The 20,596-nt window shown below is 46.7% G+C and overlaps 1 protein-coding gene across 5 annotated transcripts; it reads left to right on the forward strand.

Moving 5' to 3' along the window:
- The first annotated feature begins 6,929 nt into the window (after positions 1–6,929).
- LOC107514031 (cytochrome P450 4B1) lies at positions 6,930–20,221 on the forward strand. Of its 5 annotated transcripts, none has more exons than XM_016151350.2 (12): positions 6,930–7,150; positions 12,805–12,946; positions 13,129–13,173; positions 13,690–13,817; positions 14,594–14,621; positions 15,021–15,172; positions 15,326–15,432; positions 16,122–16,391; positions 18,188–18,321; positions 19,115–19,179; positions 19,280–19,362; positions 19,791–20,221. In XM_016151350.2, exons 1-12 carry the CDS (start codon positions 6,971–6,973, stop codon positions 19,987–19,989), a joined length of 1,533 nt encoding a protein of 510 aa, XP_016006836.2. In that variant the 5' UTR covers positions 6,930–6,970; the 3' UTR covers positions 19,990–20,221. The 5 variants fall into 5 exon arrangements, with proteins under 5 accessions (XP_016006836.2, XP_016006834.2, XP_016006835.2 ...); XM_016151348.2 differs by having other exon boundaries at positions 6,931–7,150; positions 14,594–14,718; positions 15,260–15,432; positions 16,201–16,391; XM_016151349.2 differs by having other exon boundaries at positions 6,931–7,150; positions 14,594–14,718; positions 16,201–16,391.
- The last annotated feature ends 375 nt before the right edge of the window (positions 20,222–20,596 follow it).

The following is a 20,596-nucleotide window of genomic DNA, read 5'->3' on the forward strand; positions in this document are numbered from 1 at the left end:
GCCTTTTCCTTTGTGCTGCTGGAGACTGAGCACATTTGAGGCTGGGGTATCAGATTCCGAAGAAGTCTTTGGGGGCTTCCTGGCAGAGAGAGCTGTCTTCATTCCTTAGTTCTGTACCTGGCCACTCCAGGCAACAATCCCACTCCATTGCTAAACTGGAACCTTCCATGATTATAGGTACTGTGAAATGCTGGGAATGTGCTGAGATGGCAGCAGAGGGTCAGTGGGAAGCCAGGACTCTGAACTCTATTCAAAGCTCTGCCCAGAATCCTCTGGGTCATCTCAACCTGAGAATGTGGTTCTCAGCCTGGGATGCTGAAGCCAGGAATGAGATCTAGCAATTTCTATTCCAAAAACAAAATAGAAGTCACCCTACTTTCTTTATATCTCCTCTTAATATTCCAGTGAGATGGCTCTATGTCCCCTCACCCTCACCCAGCCCCAGACTCTGAGAATATCCCTCTGCTTCTCACTGGGTTTCCTGCTACTGTGATTATCTCAGAAAATCCCCATGAGCTTGCCAGGGTCAAAAGACCACTTCTGGCTGTGTTTAGCTCAGATAGGTCCCCCTGGAGCTAGATGGACACTATAACTACCAACAGAAGTTCAGGAAATCACCTTCTCACTGTCACTGCCACTGTTTCTGCTGATGCCTATCACAGCATCATGTCTAAGGCTGCTCCCACACTGCTTCAAGCCCTGCCAGGAAGCTTGCGCACACACTGACCCTGCCAAGATGATGTTTTAAATTTACCTTTTAAATTATGAGATATGAGGTTAAGCAAACTGAAAATATAGAAGATAATACAACAGAATCTATGAACCAGCCTCTCAGATTTAACAGATGTGAATATTTTGCTATATTTGTTTCAGAGGCTTCTTTGTCTTTTAAAAACATTTAAATGCTAGATACAACTAAAACCCTACCCCGATCATCCCTCTTTCCTCCCTCTTTTCACAAAAGTCTAACCTGAAATAAACATGTTTCCATACATATTTTATACTTTTTAAATATGGAATGTGTGTAATCCATAGTATTGCTTTTTTGTTGTTTTAAAATTTTGTGTTCTAAAATTAGAATGATATTGAAATTTCACGTATGACAAAAGTAGAATTACAAACCAATAGGGATAGACGAAATACTCACGGAAATGGGAACATTAGATCTCTCGCTCTTTTTTTTTTCTTTTTTTCTTTAAGATGATCCAGGACAGGGCAAATTTCCCCAAGTGACAGGGGGAGACCAAGCCCTGCACTGAGAGAAGAAAATGGTCCTTTGGTGGAGAGTGTAGAAAGAATTCAACACACATGCTAAAGTTAGAGTCAGAAGGGAAGTTTATTAGAAAAGGGATATAACACTCCACAGACAGAGTATGGTCTCCTCTCAAAGGCAGAGAGTGAGAGGGACAGTGAGAGAGACAGAGGAAAGGCACTGAGAGGGACCAGATCTTTTTCTTATATCATGCACAATAATTCCAAGTGGATCAAAGGCCTGCACACTGCAAACTGCTCATCCCAGGGACCTGATTCTGACCCCTCAGCCAAAGGCCCTCAGACCACTCCAGAGGCAGAATTGTGGCTTGCCTTACTGGGTACTGCCTGATAGAACATGGCCAGCTTTCAGGTCTCCTGACCCTGCTCTGTCTTGCCCTACCCATATTCCACAGCACCTTGCACATATGCGGGCTTAGGCATGAACCAGGGGCAGCTAGGATTACTCTGAAGTAAGTCTATCTCAATGAGACAAGCTATCTGGAAGACAAGGAAGCCCCAGAATCCAGGCTATGGGTTGTCTCACCCATTCTTCTTTTATTGATCACTATGTATCCAGAAACAGCTATGAGGATATTTAGCTTAATTGTACTGAACACTCTATGAGGAAGCTGGTTGCTTTATACATATTATCTTCTTTAATCCTTCAAACAACCTTATGAGGGAGATACTATTAAAACCTCCATTCTACTGGCTAGCAACCTGAGATTTTGAGAGGTAAAGAAACTTCCCCGAGGTTAGATGTGTATCTCAGGCCAGTCAGAAACACAAGATGTTATTTTTAACCGAAGCTCCTGGCTGTCCCAGGAAGCTAGTATGTCTAATGAGGAGTTGGCAGGGATCAGGGAAAACTTAAATAGAAGTGCCCTGATAGGCACGTAAGGGTTTGGCTTTCTGGCAAAACCAGTTCTGTGAGGGTAGGGTAGAAACTGTTGGAAACTCACGTCTAGGCCAAGTGAACTGGAGCTGAACTGGCCATTACAGGATGGCAGTACGAGTTCACATGACAGAGTCCTCCCTCTACTTGGGTTCCTCCAGAGGGGAACAGAAATCCTGTCTGCCTGAGGTCACACTGCCAGCTGAACAAGCTGTCCCCCAGGGAAAGCCAATCAGGAAGTCCTGAGTCATCATCCCTAGAGGAAGAGAGAAAGGAAAAGGGGGAAAGAAGAGAAGGAAGAAGAGGAGGGAGAGAGACAAAGGAAATAGATCCATTTGGACCACCACCTTCAACCTGACTCCTATCTCAATTTCTCAAGGATGTCAGTCAAACTGTGGTGAGTATGAATTCCTGATAGGGGAGAGGAAGGACCAGATTACATTTAGGAGAAGAAGAGTTGTATCTAGAACAGGAGTTCTCGTTCTTGGCTGCACACTGGAATCACCTGAGATCTTTAGAAATGTCTGATGCCTTGATGCATCCCTGTCCCCTGTGTTTACCCTCATCTGTCTATCATGTTTGCATGACCTTCTTCATGGAATTGTGGTGAAGATCCTGAGAGCATGGCAATGCTCTGTGCATGTCATAAGGTTGTACACAGATGAGGGGTGGCTTTCATTGCTATGGTGGTCATTGCCCAAAGTGAATTGGGAAAGGTAGGGGTCAAGTTCAGGACAGTGGTGAGCTTTGGATTTCCCACCAGGTGGTGGCTTCTGGAATAGAGCCACAAGAGGTGCCAAAAGTGCTGTCCAGAAAGACACCATTATGGCATTTCTAATATATTTTGCGTTGGCCAGTCAACCTTTCCTCACCTTCTTTCCACACCTCTTGCTATAATAGCCGATCCCTTTAACATTTATTCAACAAACAATTATTTATTAAGTGCCTACTGTGTGCTGGGGTAGCACAGAGGACCCTGACACAGAGCTTGTCCTGAAGGTTTGTGGAGCTGTGGGTAAGAGCAGAGCAGTGTGATGAGTGGGCATTGCCAGCTTTCTCTCAAGTCCTGCAAAACTCAGTGCCTACAGACACCTCAAGGTGGTCCATCTTTAATTCGTGCACCTGATCATGGATTCGCTGGGTACTTGTCTGTTCTGGCTCAGCTGTGCAATGTAAGGAAAAGATAAGTTCAGCCTTTGGCTCGCAGCAGAATGGGAAGACTGGAGGATACAATAAGCACTCAGGTAACTGCTGCATGGGAAAAAGAGAACAAATTTGAGAAGAATTGCAGACTAAGTTGGCAGCTTTAGAAAATTGCCTCTAATTGGTGTTTCTGAAGTGGAGGAAGGCTTTCTGGAGAAGAGCCATGGAAAACATTTGGATAAAGGCAGAGTCATTGTCTCCATCTCCTCAACATGCATACTACTGGATTGGGGATTTCTCTTCAAGCTTTCTTTACAGTTGATATTTTCTACTGGGCCCTTGATGGCAGAACTAAGACAAATGGATGGAAGCTCCATATTTTGGCTTCTGAGAATCACACTTTCAAGGCAGCCATGGTGGTAGCTGGTAGGATCAGGGACTGGGAGTTGACTACTGCCCAGTCTCCGATTCTGGCCATGTTATCACGTATCTTTGGCTCTAGAAGTGTGGATGGAGGCCAGTTCTCACCCAGTGAGTGGAGAGCAGGGTATGTGACAAATAGACTGTGAATGCTGGGCCATGTTGCTGACAGGAGAAGGTAAGCAAGACCTCTAAGGCCATAATCAACATCTACCTTGCTGGTTTTCCCTCTGACTTCTCTTCTTGATTGCCAACCCAGGCTCTAGGCTCCTTCTACAATGGGCTAGCTCAGAGTCCCTGCACGCACACAGAGGGGGAGATCATCTTGGAGGACACCTTTGACCACCCTTGTTCCTCTGTTTAAGGCCTCTGCATACATCCCTGCAGCATAGAAGACAAAGTCCAATCTCCTGACTCCTCTATTAGAGGCTCCATGCTAACTCTACTCTTGACACTCCAGTTTCCTGACATGCTCCTCCCCTAGTAGTTTCTGCTTCATCCTCATACCACAGATGCTTGCTTCTCCTCTAAGCCATGCCCTTCACTTTCACCATAATTAGATTATGTCTTATTCCCTCTTATGAGAGCTTTGCCAGGCTAATTTCACTTAGAATTCCTCTGCGAGTCCTCTCAGTACTTCTTAGTCTAGATCCAACTACTCCAAGTATGCCATGTTAATCCCACTTGTTTCTTCCCAGGTTAATTCCATTCAGTTTGTCACAGGCTAGACCCCTAAATATGTTTCAGCCCAACTTAACCAAGCCTTTCTTATTTCCTGGGCTTTTACCAGTATACTACTTAGGAATCCTTTGGTTTAAAGGTAGTAAAAAAAACCAACTCAAATGAAATTTAAACAAGAAAGTAGATTTATTGACTCACATAACAAAAGGGCATTCATTTCCAGGTAAAGCTAGATCCAGGAGTTTAAACAATGCAACTAGTATTCAGTTTCTTTCCATATATTTCTCAATTCAGTTCTTTTGGCTTAGAGTACCTTCTCATTGGGCTCTCGCCACATTAACTACTCCTGAGAACACATGCTTCCAGGTTTAAAGCCAATATTAGAGAGGCCGTTTACAGAGATCTTAAATTAAAAACTGAAATCGAGTTTTTTTTTAAACATATAACTTTGTTTTTATTTATTTATTTGTTTGTTTTTTATGCCTGGCCTTCGTAGGTGGTCTCCCATCCAATTACTAACCAGGCCTGACCCTGCTTAGCTTCTTGAGATGAGACAAGATCAGGCATGTTGAAGGTAGCATGGCCATAGGATAAGGTTGAGTTTCATTAGCCCTAATTGACTGACTTTTGGTCATGTGCCTATTCTTGAAACAGTCAATTACTGTGCGCAACACGAATGCAGACTGTCTTAAAGAAATACGGGATGTTGCTGAAGTTGAGAGTGAGGTCGAGCCCACTACACCCAAAAGCCAATAAATTCAGGGTACTGGTTAGAAGAGGAAAAAGGGAATGGATGCTGGGAGTTATTCAACCAATGTCTACTATACCCACTTACCACCTTCTAGGCTAGCTTTATGCACTTCCCAGGTGAATCCTAAATGGTCCTTGTCAAGAGCCATGGCTTCTTCATCATGTGAGAGCCTCCTCAAGCTCCCTTCAAACACTCCCTTCGTTAGTCCATCAGGCTGAGACCACATCGATAAGTGAATTCACCATGGATGATGTCTGTTGATAGCTCTTCATGCTCCCTTACTCTCTGACCTGAGTGACTTACATTTTAAATAGGGCACTCAGTGATTTGATCTAAAATGAAATGAAACATAAATGCAAATTTTTCAGGGCCTCTCTTGAATTTCCTTTTATTGTGCTGCCATCTTGCCTTCTTAGCCTATGGCTAGCACTGGATAGGTTGCTTCTCCAGTGGAGGAGGTGGAGGCTATGTTGACATTTGACCATTCTCTGAGTCAGCACCTGTGATCTGAATCTTGAGATCAGAGTTCCAGGTCCACTTGTTTGCTGATTTATCCCCTGCCACCTCCATACTGGGAGGCTGACTTCTGCATGCTCATACCCCCAGGCTCTCTTGCCATTTCCCTTCTGGTTAGGTATGGCTGATAGGAGATACCACTAGGAGATTGGAGGGTGTATGAGAAAAAAAGGTTGGGATATTTCTTCTCTGTTTCTTCCCTGCTCCAGCATTATTTCTCTAGGATTAGCTGCCTCCACCAGGGTCCAAGAATGCTATTTCCTCCCCCACTTTCCTTCATCCTAGGAATGTCATGGGTTTCTCGCTATCGCTAGTCTCTGGAAGCCATACCATACCTTATCTGATTCCTTAACTCTGCTGACCCCTCTGAAAGGAGCCCTGTATCCATGTATTTTCATATGAAAAATCTGCAGTGAATTCTGTTTTCTGTGGAACCCTGACCGTTGCAACCCAGGACTGTAGGGAGAAATAGCATATTCTCCCAGAGCAAGAATGGGGCCTGGCCTAAACTTGTTCTTCAACAGAACCCTAGGGTAGGGAATTGAGAGCTGCCACTCCCTTGTCATAGGCTTTGGAAAATTTCTCACCTTTCTCTGGGCCCAAGTAGCTTGCTCCATCAATCTAGGAGAGATTGTATTTGATGATCTCTCCTCATCAACCTGGAAGTAATAGTCTATGTTCCTTAGTGCTGAGTTTTGTACTATAGTCTTAGGGGTGGAGTTAACCCTTTTCTGACCCGGGATCTCCCTTCTGGGGCTAAAAACTCATCCCTGAAAGCATCTCACAAAAAAGTACTCAAAGCATCATGAGTCTAGCATAAATGCAAGCCTTCCCAGTGCCCTATATTGAAAGGGGCAGTGGAAAGCACAGGCAAGCTGATCCTTAGTTTCATTGTCTGGAAAATGGATATAGAGGAAGTATCTATGACCTTCTTATCTGGGTTAAATTAGGTAGTGCATGAAACATACAGAGTGCTTATATGAAAAGGCAGTCATTATGCCAATGATTGTACCAAGAATTGCCTTCTATTTGGTCTCCAAGGAACTAAGGCAGGATATTCATTGCCTGGTTTCTTAGATGCCTGTCATAATTTCTCTCTTCAGAGATTTGGGACTAGTAAAGCCAATCTTTCTCCTCTGTTATGCAATTTTTGTGTCCCCTGTCTCCACCCTACAAAGAAGCTCAGCCTACTCTGGACTACTGTAGGCTATAGGGCATGGCTAGGGGTGGGACCTGGCAGGGTGCTTGAGTCCAGAGTATAAGAGAACCCTTGGGAACCAGGAAGTAGGCTGAAGCCTGCCTGTTCAGCCATGGTGCCCATCTCACTCTCCTTGAGCCTCTCCTGCCTGGGATGGTGGACTTCTGGACTGATCTTGGTCTTATGCTTCCTTAAGCTTATTTGTCTGCTTGTGCGGAGGCAGTCACTGGCCAGGGCTATGGACAGCTTCCCAGGGCCTCCTACTCACTGGTTCTTTGGGCATGCACGTGAGGTATGTGGTGGATTCAAGTAGGTAAGTGGAGGGTTTGAGAAAGAAAATGGCCTCTTTCTTCAGAGGATCCAGCCTAATCCTCAGAGAGCCAAGGAGAGACACCATGGAGGGAGATGATATCCTGAGAGACAAGGTTCCCTTCAGCTTTCTCACAGATCTCCCCCTCACTCCTGCCTCCTGAGCTGGCCTGTGGTGTTATTTATGGGGACACTAGAAAGTTGGGGCCCAAGCAGGCCACAGACACCTTCCTATCATTCTGAGGCCCAAGGTTCAGACCAACCTCTGCTAAGGGCTTGGCGATACATTGATGGGAAAACCCCTGGACAGTCTGATAAAATTAGGCAGTCTTATTTAAATCTTAACCGGCATCCTCTTTGTTCTGTTCAGTGTAAAGATTTTAATTTTTAAGGCAGTAAATGAAAGTGGAGGCAGAGATGAGTGCCGCCACCTGTGGGGCTTTCTAGAAGTGTTTTTGCTGATTTCCGCTCAAATGTCACCTCAGAGAGGCCTTTCCTGAACCATCTAACCCCCTGTCTACAGTAGTAGACCTGCTCCTTATCCTGTTTTGTTTTCTCCCTAGAGTTATCACTAGCTGGAATTGTATTACTGATGTGTTTGATTCTTATTTTCTGTCTCCACACTTGGAATGTAAGCTTGGGCATGGTTGTGTCTTGTTCACATTGTGTCTCGAGGAACTTATACCATGCCCGACATCAAAAGTGAGTGGTCCATGTTTATTTGTTGAATATGTGAGTGAATCCCTGGGGGACCCAACTTGGGGTGGCAAAGCCACTCATGTGGGTGAAGACCAATGTCTGCAACCTTTGGACCGTTGGACAGTTCTTGGGCCCTTGCCCTCCTGCCTTTTTAGGTGTTCAGATGCTTCCCTATGCCCCCTTTCCGACCGGGTCATCCCTGGGGCTGGAGTTCATCTTTGGTATTTAAGACAGGGAGGTATATGGGGCAGAGAATATACTTTGGAGCAGAAAGACCTACAATCAAAAGTTAGGTGACTTTAGACAAAGTTCGTCACCACATCCTATCCAAAACATGGCTTCTAGGAGAGTTGTGGTGACCCATGTTGATCTCACCCAAAATTTCTCTGCTCCTTTTATTGGTCCAGAGGTTCCTTCTGTGTGTGTTCAGTGTTTACATGTGTTCACACACGTTCACATGTATATGTGTAGCAGTGCGCTTGTTTCTGGAAGGGAGGATAAAGGATGAACTTACCTACTTGTCACTAGAATTGGTAGAAGAACTTATTCTCTGCTCCTTGTGAAATTACACATTAGATCCCCCTCTTCCAGTCTCCCCATGGCTCTCTGCTAAACCCCACTGTAGAATCCCCAAAGAATTTGTATAAATTGAGGCCATTTTTTTCCACTGATTTTTATGGTTATTTCAGAGATTTTGCCTTCTCTCAATTTTAGTTGGTTCTTCTTGGCAGGCACTCTTAATCCCTTAGCTTTGAATACACATCTTTACTGTCCTTGACAGTGGCTGAAACCCATGCCCATGCTGAGTGCTGACTAATCTTGGGTTGGGAGGCAATCCCCACAGCAGGCAGATGGCTGAGACTAGAGCACCCAAGGACACCTGAGTGATTGGCTAGAGGAGACGAAAATGAGGGTGAGATTGAGCCAAAGCGAAGTATAAAACAGGCTTTATTAGGGTCTGCAGGCGAGGTTCTCTGGTCCCCAGGAAAGGGGCCAGAGAAGGCGCGCGTGCCTGGGGTATAGGCGCGGTTTTTAAAGATTTTGGCCCAGGATGTGTCGGTGGGGTTACAGGGCGGGGACTTTTCTGTTTGGCTGATCTCGCTGCCTGGGAAGTCTCTGCTGTAACTTTGGTGGTGAGCCGTTGGCCATCTTAGGTATTGAGCCACCTTCCCACCTTCCAGAGGGCCTAGGAGGAGAGGAGCCCCAGAGAATGCAAAAGATGGGTGGCTGGAGACCAAAGTAGCCAGGCCCAGTCCCCAGACCCCTCGGGAAAAGTGGTTTGGGTCAGACAAACCACTGGGGGCTACATTAGCACATGGTCACTGTTCTTCAAGGCTGTTTTCTGGAAGATACAATACAGATTAGTTGAGTACATGAGTGAGGATCATGAAAGGAAACTTTACAGGAAAGAAAAGCAGGGCCAGTACTTGCATGAACCTCACAATAAACGGCACACCCTAGGATTGTGCATTGCACAGTTTACACAATTGAACACAGCCTCCTGACAGGCTTCAATGTACAAGGGGTCAGACAAGGATCCTTGCATTCAGAAGAGAATGTAGAGGCTTTCACCTGAGTTAAAGCAATACTAACCTGCAAACAATGGGTAAGTCAATTCGTATCTCTAGGCCTCAGCTTTCTCATCTATAATATTATCCATGAGGATATTTATGAATTCACTCTCCTTATACCTGACACATAGGAAATATTCAGTACCTATCTGTTCCCTTGCATTGTGTGTCAAAAGACGGAACGTGGGAACAAGCAGTGAATCTAGATATTAGCCAACGCAGGTAGATTAGGGCCATCTGGGGAAAACAAATAGAAACCGCAATACTTTTTGCCACACAGGAAGGGCTGGTGCTGGTCTTTATTTGATTCCTTGTGTTGTGCAAGTTGTTGGGCTGGTTCTTGATAAAACTGGGTTTCTCTGGCCAATGTTTACTTTAGCCGTATGCTTTGTATGTTCTCTTCCCTTCTTTCTTATCTTCCTTCTTTTTCATTTCTTCTATTCATTGCATTCATTCAACGCATACTTCATCAAGTATGTACTATTTCCAAGGCCCTATGCTGAGCTCCACAGGACCCTGAAATGCCACCGAGGTAATCTGTACTCTTGGGAAACTTATAGCCCAGAGTGGAGTCAGGAGTCCTGGGTGTGAATAGCAGTTCCATTGTTAACTAACAGCATGACTGAGCTTCCTTTCCTCATCTATTAAGGAGGAATCATGATGGTGTCTGTCTTATAGAATTTTCTGAAGAATAAATGAAAGAATTTGTATAGCCAGATTAGTGTAGTATCTGAACATGTTAAATGCTCAATAATTAATGCCAACGTTAATACTATTAATTTTTTTGTTGTTGTGAATACAAACAATTATAACATAAAGCAGAATGTAGGTAAGGTACTAACATTGCTGGAGAGACCCTGAGCAGGCAAATTTCAGTCAGTAGAGGGTAGAGGGTTTCCTGAAACAGGGCATTTAGGCTGGATGTCAAGGAATAGTCAGTTCTTGGGTGCAGATGTACGATGAGCGAGGAATGGTATATGCAGAGGTATAGAGATGATGCCACACCCCAGAAGGTTATTTTAGTTTTAACATTCAGACTCACAAGGTTGCCATAGGCACAGTTAGCATAGGTCAATCCCCAGGACATGCGCAGCTTGCCAGGACAGCCACTTGGGAGCAGAACGATTGCTCACAATATCAGCAATCATTCTGCTCCCAAGTGGCTGAACAGGGTCAAGAAGATGAGATCCAGATTGGCGGGTACTGGTTCACCTTGTCTTAGAATCTCCAAGCCCCAGAAACTCCCGGTGTCCACTGATGGTCCCAGGGTTCCTGCAAGGACCATGCGCTCACACTCAGGGAAGCCCAAAGTATGATGTATCCATCAGGTGTTTGTAGTTCATTTATGGTTCTTCCCAGTCTAGATGTTATTTACCAAGCAGCTTTCATTGTTGCCATAGCCATGTTGCCTACCAATAGAGTTGACGTCTTGCAGTTATCAAGTTTCCAGGGAGACAGAGTTACAAAGTGTAAGCGAGCCAATGCCAATTTCCCACGTGAAAGGGGACAAAGCTTGGTTAGTCTTTTACCCACAAGTTTAAGTACCTTAGGGCATGGTCAGAGCACATTCTCCAGTGCAGTGTGGGAACATTTGGCAGTAATATGTGTCAGGAGATGTAGGGAGGAGGCTTGGAGGAAGATGGTGAGGAAAGGTAGACTGAAGGGGAGGGAACTATTAGTTGAAGGCTCACCTAATGCAGGATCCAGCCCTAAATCCTTTCATGCGTTTTATCAGCTAAGGCCCTTGAATGCCACATAACCTCGACTAATAACACATACGCCCTGCATGATTTCACTAATGTTGAGGTAATCCCATAAACTATTTTATATAATCCCATTTTACAGATGAGGAAAGTAAGATTCAGAGAGCCTAAAGAACTTGACAAGTTCACACATCTAAAAATTGGGTAAATCCATATTCAAACCCAAGCCTGTCAAGCTCCAAAGATTGCAGACCACAGAGTTAATTTTCCTGGTTCACATCCCTGCTCCCTTATAAACTGCCATTCTTGGCAAGCAGTCTCAGACACCTATACCTTAGGCTCCTTGTCCAAGGATTTCACAGAGTTGTGAGGATTGGATGAGATCAAGATGTAAGGAAGGTGCTCAGAAGAAACCCTGGCACTCAGTAGTGCTTAATAAAAATTAACTATAGTTAATAAAAATTAACTAAACCCTGGCACTCAGTAGTGCTTAATAAAAATTAACTAAACTCACAAATTGCAGAACTCAGACTTTATTCTGAGGCCCACGGGTGGGCCACTAAAAGGTTTTAAGTGTACCTCTGAGAAAGTTCTTCGAAATGAGGGAAAATGCATGAGTACATAATGGTGTATTCTTATGGCGGAATACTATGTACTTGTTAAAAATATTAAGAGATACTTAAGTGAACTAGTTTCAAAAGGACAGTGTATGGTAAATGAAAAAGGCTTGTTTTGGAAAAGTGTTTATCGTTACTCTATATTTACATAAAACACCTCTGGATGAATAAATGGGGCTAGAAAAACCCCCAAAGAGCACACACCACCCTCTGGATGATCTCTCCAACCTCATCTCAGCTCACTGTCCCACCAAGTGGGGCAGCTCCTGGAAGATACCACACTTTTTCTCCACCCCAGAGCCTCTGTGCTTGCTGGTCCCACTACCTGGAATACTATTTCCTTACTCTTCCTGTGGCCAGCTCCATATGATCCTTCAGGTTTCACCTTAAATGTCGTCTCCAACAAGAGGCAATCCCAGATCACTCTATCTAAGCAGGCGCTCCCTCTTAGTCTCTCACTAGTGCTGTGTTTATTTCCTTCTTAGCACTTACTGCTGTCTGCAGTTATTTTACGTGACAGTTTACTTGTTTCTTATGAGTCTGCCCCATAGAATGAAAGGTCAGGCCCATGTCTGTCTCATTCCCTTGAGATGTCTAGACAGTGCCCTGCACATAACAGGTCCTCAATAAAAATGTGTTAAATGACTTAACGGAACTGGAATCGAGGTGATTTCTTTATTGCACAACAAGCTGGTATTATCCTTCTTATGAAAAGCTTTTCTGCAGAAAAGAAATGTTTCTGCTGCAGTGTAGATAGAGGGTTCCAGCAAGCAGATAGAAGCAGGTTGATCAGTTTGGGATTGTTCAGCTAACAGAGGATGCAATAAGAGGATAATTTTGACTTAAAACAGTGGCACTGGGACTGGAGAACAGACTGAGCCTAAGACGAGTAGGATTAGGTTACCGGCTGAGAAGGAAGGTACTGGAGGAAGCAGAGACATTCTCAGGGCCTATCTGGGCAGCCTTCTGTCTTCCCTTCCAAGGAACTTAGGGCCTGGCTGGTGACATTGGGTACCTGAGTGGCCTGGCCTTCTGTCATCACTGCAGCTCCAGCAGACAGGGAGCCTGGACAAGATGCTGTCCTGGGCCCAGCAATTCCCCTATGCCCACCAACTCTGGGTTGGACAGTTCCTCGGCTTCCTGAACATCTATGATCCTGACTATGCCAAGGCTGTGTACAGCCGAGGAGGTGAGGACTCCTGGGAGAGGTTGGGGCTTTGGGAGAGCAAAGGGCTCAGGGCACCATGTGGGGAGGAGTCCTGGACGTGCATCCTAAGTCTGGACAGCTGATGTTCTCGTCCTGTTTATCAATAGGTCTCCTCTGGGAATGCCCCAGTCCCTGCTTGACTCCATCTTCTTTGTCTCCCTTAGATCCTAAGGCCTTAGATGTGTACAACTTCTTCCTCCAGTGGATTGGTGAGTGGTACCTCTTTGTTATTGGTGCTGGGCAACCAGGAACCTTCCCTCCCCTGTCTCCACAGTCAGTTATCCATCCACTAGACCACCTGGTCCCCCTGGTTCTAAGCTCACGTGCTCAGTGAGAAGGCCTAAGAGGAGGCAGGAGAGTTTCTGGTTGGTCAGTGATGTGGGGCCTGGCTTCCTTCTCCTACTGGGTGTGTCTTCTTCCCTGGACAGATAGGGCAAGGGCTCTGGAAAATGTGTGAGTGTGAGGAACAGCCTCCTAGAGAAGGTGAGCAAAGGAGATATTATAGGTGGTGCTGGCCAGGGTAAGGGCTTGAGGGAAGGTAGGGTGGTGGGCCAAAGGCCAGTACCATCAGAGGCTGCTGTGCTAAATGACTGTCAATCAGAGCTCAGTCAGGATATGAGGCTGGGAAGGGAGGACTGACGTGGGGCATCCTTGGCCCCAGGCTGCCAGGGACGGAACAGGATTGTGTGGACTGACTAGCTCTCCCTCTCCAATCACTTCCCCAGGGAAAGGCCTGCTGCTCCTCCATGGTCCCAAGTGGTTTCAGCACCGCAGGCTACTCACACCTGGCTTCCATCATGATTCGCTGAAGTCCCATTTGTCTGTGTTTGCCGCCTGCACACATGCCATGCTGGTGAACTCCAATGCTGTGGCTGCTGGCCAGCCCCTCCACACCCCAATATTCTCTGGGGGAGGGTAGTGAGGGGAATCACTTGTACTACTTGACACTGCTGCATACTGGGTCCTAACTAGGTGCTGAAGCTCTGAATGACCAGGCAGCCATGGCGCTTGCCTCCATGAGGTCCCAACCCTCTCTCACAGACTAGTGGAGATCTGTGAGACCCCAATAAGGCTCCTACTCTAGCAGATTTGAATGATGCCTATATTTGACAATATTAGGAAGGCCTTTCACATCTTAAAAGTATCTCTGCATTCTCTACCTACCACAACTGCCTAAACAATGCCGTTAGCAACTCATCTCTAAAAGGGATGCCAGGGGGGAAGGGCAGGGGGGTCTGGGGTAAAGCTCAGTGTCTGAGAGCTGAATAATCCTCACAGGTTACTCAGGGTAGTTTTTCCCTTGCAGAAAACAGTTCTTCCAGCTTACTACAGGCCTGACTTACACACAGACTGTGCTGGGGAGCTCACCACCTCTTGGCTTCCTTTTCCTTTTATATAGGCTCCCCTGAATGAGAGAAAGCATCTGTATGTGCTGTGCAAGGCCTGTGTCCTGGTTCTGCCCACTGAGCCTGACATCCCTACCTGTCCACCCTGCCATAGTCCAGCAGGATGGATGCCAAGCCAGGGACTGGGTATCTGGCAGGGAGAACAGGCCATGGATCCTGGGAGGCAGTGGAGGGACGCCCAGCCCAGCTGGCCTCCATATTACCTTCTCCCTCTGGGCTCTAGGACAAGTGGGAGGAAAAGGCTCGTGACGGTAAGAGCTTTGACATCTGCTATGATGTGGGCCACATGACACTGAACACACTCATGCAGTGCTCCTTTGGCAAAAGAGACGGCGACCTGAGCCAGAGGTCAGAGGGCACTTGGGGCTGACCACAGTCTCAATCCAGGCCATCTCAGAGGGGAGAGTTGGCAGGATTCCTGGGCTCTGGTCTAAGAGGAGACAGGCTCCTAGCCTATGGAAACCCCGATTAGGGGGAGTGGGTTTTACCAATGGTGTAGAGACAGATCCAGGCTTTAGTGGGGAGGCTAAACAGCAAGGAGAGGAAGGGAGAAAGCACTGTAGTCAGAGCCGGATTCCTGGAATGAAGCTTAGCGGTTGCTGTGAATGGTCGCCTGAGTGCCCCTCCCCCTCACCACTTCTGCTGTGCAGGGACGATCACTACCACAGGACAGTCGCCACTCTCACTCTGCTGGTTCAGGAGCGTATCGACTCTTTCCAGTACCATAATGACTTCATCTACTGGCTCACCCCTCATGGCCGTCGCTTCTTGCGGGCCTGCCAGGTGGCCCACAACCACACAGGTAGGCCATTCCTGCAGGCCCCCCACACCACAGAAAGCCTAGGTTCTAGTCTAGCTTCTGGGCCCTCTGGGATCCTTCCCATTGCAGGACCTCAGTTCCCCTGTGGGCAGATCATTGGTTTCCAGGCAGTGACACACTGTGTTCTGGGCCCAGCCCAAGTCATTAAGGAACGGAAGGCAGCCTTGCAGGACAAGGAAGAGCAGGAGAAGATTAAGAACCAGAAGAACCTGGATATCCTGGACATTCTCCTCAGTGTTCGGGTGAGTGCCCACCCCCACATGAGAACTGGTCCCAGCAGGGTCTTCGGAATATCCTCCTGGGACAAGGCTCACTGGACAGAAGCAGAGGTGGTTAAGCTTTTTTTTCACTATTTCTCCAGCAAATAGGAACTGTTCCTTGTCCCATGACATGTATCAGCAGAGGCTCAGAGGTGGAAGGTGCAGGGTGCAGCTGGCTGTGCACTGGGGAGAGATGTAGTAGCAGGGAACCTGGGTCACATGCCAGAAGGCTTGAAGACCAAGGCTATACTTCTAAGACTGACGAATTGCAGCACCCTAGAATCTTAGAGTCTTAGACTTCCATTCATTCATTCATTTCATTCATTCACTTAATCATCCACTCCAGAAACTCACTGAGCCCTACCCTGGGTTAGTTCCTGTGCTAAGCATGCAGAAGACGAGAAAGACCTGGTACTATCTCCTTCAGATGCTTCTAATCTGGTGGAGAAGACAAGAGGTAGATGCTGACAAAGTGAAAGGTGGCATTCTGTGTGTCAAAAGAGCAGAATTGACAGAACAGTCTGGGTAAGGCCACAGATCTCTTGAGCAGAGGGATTAGGGAAGGCTTCTTGGAGTAGGAGGCCTCCAAGTTGGGCTTGGGAGAGCAGATAGAAATTTGGAGAAAAGTCCTAACCTCCAGTCTGAAAGAGAGCTTTCACTCCCTTTCTCAGATTTCATTGGACAGTCACTCTTATGAGTCCTTCTCAGCCTCTACTTCAAATGCCTTGGCTTATGTCCTCCCTAACCCAGGATGAAAAGGAGATCAAGCTGCCAGATGCAGACATCCAGGCTGAGGTAGACACGTTCATGTTTGCAGGCCATGACACCACCAGGAGTGGCCTCTCCTGGGTACTCTACTGCATGGCCCTATACCCCGAGCACCAGCATCGTTGTCGGAAGGAGGTCCGTGAGATCCTTGGGGACCAGAAATCCTTCCAGTGGTGAGTGAGGCTGTGGATAAGCTCTGTCAGTCCTGCTCAGGATGGGGCTGTACCCATGCCATCTAGTGTCATTGCAGATGACACAAGGCCATCCTGGAAACCGGGTAAGGGCATAAGTGCACTCGTGTGTGGACACAACCCTGAGCCCATTCTACCATAACAGAGCCTTTCAGATGTGAGTAATGTAGTGAAGATTGTCAAAAGGAAGCTAATTTCTTATGTGCTGACTCTGATCACAGAACCTGACTACCTTTCTGGGTTCCTGGATAGAGCAGAGAGGACTGGGAGAGAAAGAGGTAGAAATTGGGGATGAACAGAGTTGGGAAAGCTAGGACTGCTGATCGCTTCCCACCTGCCTTTGACAAGCCATGTGCAGCCTTCACTCTTCCAATGAAGGAGAAAGGGCTGTTTCCCAAACTCCATCACTGAGAAAAATTTTGATTCTTCTGTTTCTTGTCTCAGGTCAAACTCATTAACACGACAGCAATTGATGCTGACCTCTCTGTGCAGCAGGAGCTCTGGGAATCTTCCACAGGCTCTTCTCCCAGCTCTGCCCTCACATCCGTCTCTCTTTTTCTCCTGCCCTCCTGTCATACACCTCAGCTCAAGCATGAGCACGGGGCTAGGCGCACAGCAAGGGTGCGGAATTCCCAGTCGATGGGAGAAACTTTAGATTCATTTGAGGAAGACTGACATATAAATCCAGGTCTAAGAATTGGAGGACAAAGTCTCATGACTTACTTTTATTGGTTGGTTGTTGGAAAGCTCCCAAGGTTTCCAGCTATGTGTCAGGTGCTCTTGGAGGTTTGGCGAGGGTAAGGGTAGGGAGAGGAGGAGGAGAAGCCAAGTTACGGCCCTCGGGGGTTTTCAGAGAGAGAAGCTCATGTAAATAAAAATCTAGAGAAAACCACAGAATAGGGTAGGACTAAGTGTCCCCAGGTTGTAGGCGAGGGAATCAGAGGGGTGGGACTTGAATTTGCTTTCTAAGGAGGTACAAAACTCATATAGGCAAAGGGAGAGAGAGCTGGGCATTCTAGATGTGAACACAGCACGGAGACAGAAAGTTGAAATATTTATTTTATTTTTACCTCATTTTCTCTAGAACTTGAAGCAACTTAAAGGATATTTATTCAATAATACATTATGAATAATGTATTATCCATGAAGACAAATGAATAATGAGGATGTGAGGGGTGAACACTTGGGCTTAGGACTCTGTAACAGGGTTTTGCGGAGTAATTGTAGTTGGACCTCAAATTTAGTTATGAGCTTCTTAGTGGCAAAAGGAAAGGAGAAACACACACACATACCTGTGATATATACAAATACACACACACAAATTATATATATATGTGTATATATTTACCCGAGGTTGTCATTGTTCATACATTTATGACTTAATTCAACCAGTGAATATCAGCTCTTGTTTATTTCCACTCCAGCTCCATAGGGGAAACTAAACAAAATCTACAGAACTGTCTTCATGGGGCTTCTGTGGGGCTCTGAGAGACATACAAGTCACCTTGTCTTTCACATCTGGGTGCACATACGCCTAGGGTCCTGTGCTTTCTCTTGCTAGTAGTGAAGATGAGGGAGGGATGGGAAAAGTGGAGTCAGAACCCCTGGGCCTGAGTGACCACCCCATGTCCAGTCTGGCCTGAACACTTGTGGACTTGTGTCTGTCTGACTCTTGGGGTGTGAGATGTTGGCAAAGGGAGAATTTGGAGCTGGAACTGTCTTCCTGCTGGACTCCCTCAGTCCCTGTCCCCAAAAAGGACTGGTCGTATTGTTGGTAGGGAGGACCTTGGCAAGATGACCTACTTGACCATGTGCGTGAAGGAAGCTTTCCGTCTCTACCCACCTGTGCCCCAGGTGTACCGCCAGCTCAGCCAGCCTGTCAGCTTTATAGATGGCCGCTCTCTACCTGCAGGTGAGATGGGGTTAGTTCTTGGATGGAACTGCAATTGTTTGAGATGCTCCTCTGACACTTTCCGTGCCTTCGGCCAAATCTTTGCACAAATGATGAAGAGCCTATACTTTGCGTTTGGCCTGGGTCCAAATCCTGGATCTACAGCATATGATTAAATCCCTCTACCTCTAAGCCTTCATTTCCTCTTCTGTAAAGTGGGATGATAAGAGAACCTGACCTACAAGGTTATTGTCAGGATTAAAGGGACAATATTCATCAGGGCTGTCACATACCACCGTGCAGGCTATGCCCTGAACAACTTTAGAAGGCATCACTTCCATGGACTGTGATACCGTGCAGTGCACAACCTGTACAACTACATGTGGGGGCTTTGTGAAGAGTGTTTAACTCTGTGTCTGGCTTATAGTAAACACCCAGTGAATGATAGCTGTTCCTATTGATGTCATAATGTAATGCATGGTAACTTGCATTGGGAGTCATTTAATTACAAGCAGAAAGCGTGTAAGAGTCCTTGTCTGTCTGCCTTGCAGTGGGGTGGTGGTGCCCTCCTCTTTTTTCTGTCCCACAAATGCCTGTCAGGTGTTGTGCCCATTGCTGGGCTACATGAAGTAGTTGTGATGATGATTGAAAGCACTTCTATATGCAGAGCGATGTCATGACCTCTCTGTCACTGGCAGTGCTGAGGCAGGGGCTGGCACCCAGTCAGGAGGATACAAAGGTCTTCTGGCCCTGGGAGGAGGTAGGCCTGGACATCCTGCGAACCTTGGTAACCTGGTCTCTGCTCTGCTCACAGGCAGCCTGATCTCTCTGAACATCTATGCCCTACACAGAAACAGCTCAGTATGGCCCAACCCTGAGGTACCTATACCTGTGCCAAAAGGTCAAGGGGGATGGGAGACTGTGGGGGTCACCCTCCCCATGGACCTGGCTGGTGCTTAGGCAAGGCCTATCTCCTTAGGTCTTTGACCCCATGCGCTTTTCCCGTGATGATGTTTCCCATCGCCATCCCTATGCCTACATGCCCTTCTCCGCTGGGCCCAGGTAAGAAGAGGCCCAACACCTGCAGGCTCTCTGGACTGGGGCGGGGGTGAGGAGGGGGATGTCATGGCCAGGCATCATTTTGATGAACTCAGTGATGAAGGGTACCATGCTGGGTTTGTGGTGCTCCTAGTGCAGGGTAAATTCCGGGAACATTCTTCTTGCCATTAACATATTCATGTCCCTGGAAGCTGATGTTGTAGGTATATCATTCTGAGAGCCCCCAAAAAGCCTGAACCCCCAATGAGAATCTACCCAACTTGAGTTCTACCATGTTCCCGAGATTTGTTACTTAAGCCCAGGTCGATCAATTGATCAGACAATTATTTCTTTAAACATTGTTAATAATTTTTTTGACTTTGAGAACACTGGATTTCATCACTCCAGACACCCCACAGCCTGATGTCTCTTTGTGCTGCCGCTCACTGCAGGAACTGCATCGGGCAAAAGTTTGCCATGGCTGAGATAAAGGTGGCGTTGGCCCTCTGCTTGCTCCGCTTTGAGCTTGTCCCTGACTTCTCGCAGCTACCCATCAAGTTCCCACAGCTGGTCCTGAACTCCAAGAATGGCATCCATCTCTACCTGAAGCCACTGGGCCTGAGCGCTGAAAAGGGGCTCTGCCAAGAGTAGGGCCCCAGGCAACCCAGGCTGTGGCCTCTTTCTGGGCACCACCCTCCCCGGGCTGAATTGTGGAGCAGCTGTGGCTCCCTGCCTTTGGAAGACTTGTAATTTAGAGGGGGATTGGTACCTGGCTAGACAATCAGCCCAAAGACAGTGCCATGAAAACGTGTGTGTCTATAAATGCTTACTATTCATGTATTCTAGAGCTAACACATTCATTTAACAAATATGTGAGCATCTACTTGCTTCTGGTATCTTCATTTTTCTCCATAGTTGTCAGCCTTTCTAAAACATAGCAGAAACTTACATTCCAGACAGAGTGACACACTAAATGCAATGGAAGCCGCGCCTTGGGATTCACTGTTATGACCAGGTATTCACCCACTCCACATGACAGAGGGACGGCTTTCAGGGCTTGCCCACTCACTGAAATGAGTGTCTTTGTTTAACATTACATAAGCATGTTTGGAATATAACACGAGGAAAATTTGCCTAAAGCAAATATGTACAAAACATTGAATTTCTAAAGCAAACTCCCAGATAACTACTGCTAAGGTCAAGATGTGCGGTTTCATAGGTATGTTTTCTGCCCTCCTGAGAAAGGTCTCAGTAGTCC

This window comes from Rousettus aegyptiacus, unplaced genomic scaffold (genome assembly GCF_014176215.1).
Source record: "Rousettus aegyptiacus isolate mRouAeg1 unplaced genomic scaffold, mRouAeg1.p scaffold_m13_p_1, whole genome shotgun sequence".
In the NCBI taxonomy this organism is placed as follows: Eukaryota; Metazoa; Chordata; class Mammalia; order Chiroptera; family Pteropodidae; genus Rousettus; species Rousettus aegyptiacus.

Coding starts and splice junctions, on each gene's coding strand:
- LOC107514031 (XM_016151348.2), top strand. CDS start 6,971: ATGGTGCCCATCTCACTCTCCTTGAGCCTCTCCTGCCTGGGATGGTGG. Junction 7,151..12,804: donor TCTTTGGGCATGCACGTGAG/GTATGTGGTGGA, acceptor TCATCACTGCAG/CTCCAGCAGACAGGGAGCCT. Junction 18,322..19,114: donor TGGCCGCTCTCTACCTGCAG/GTGAGATGGGGT, acceptor CTCTGCTCACAG/GCAGCCTGATCTCTCTGAAC.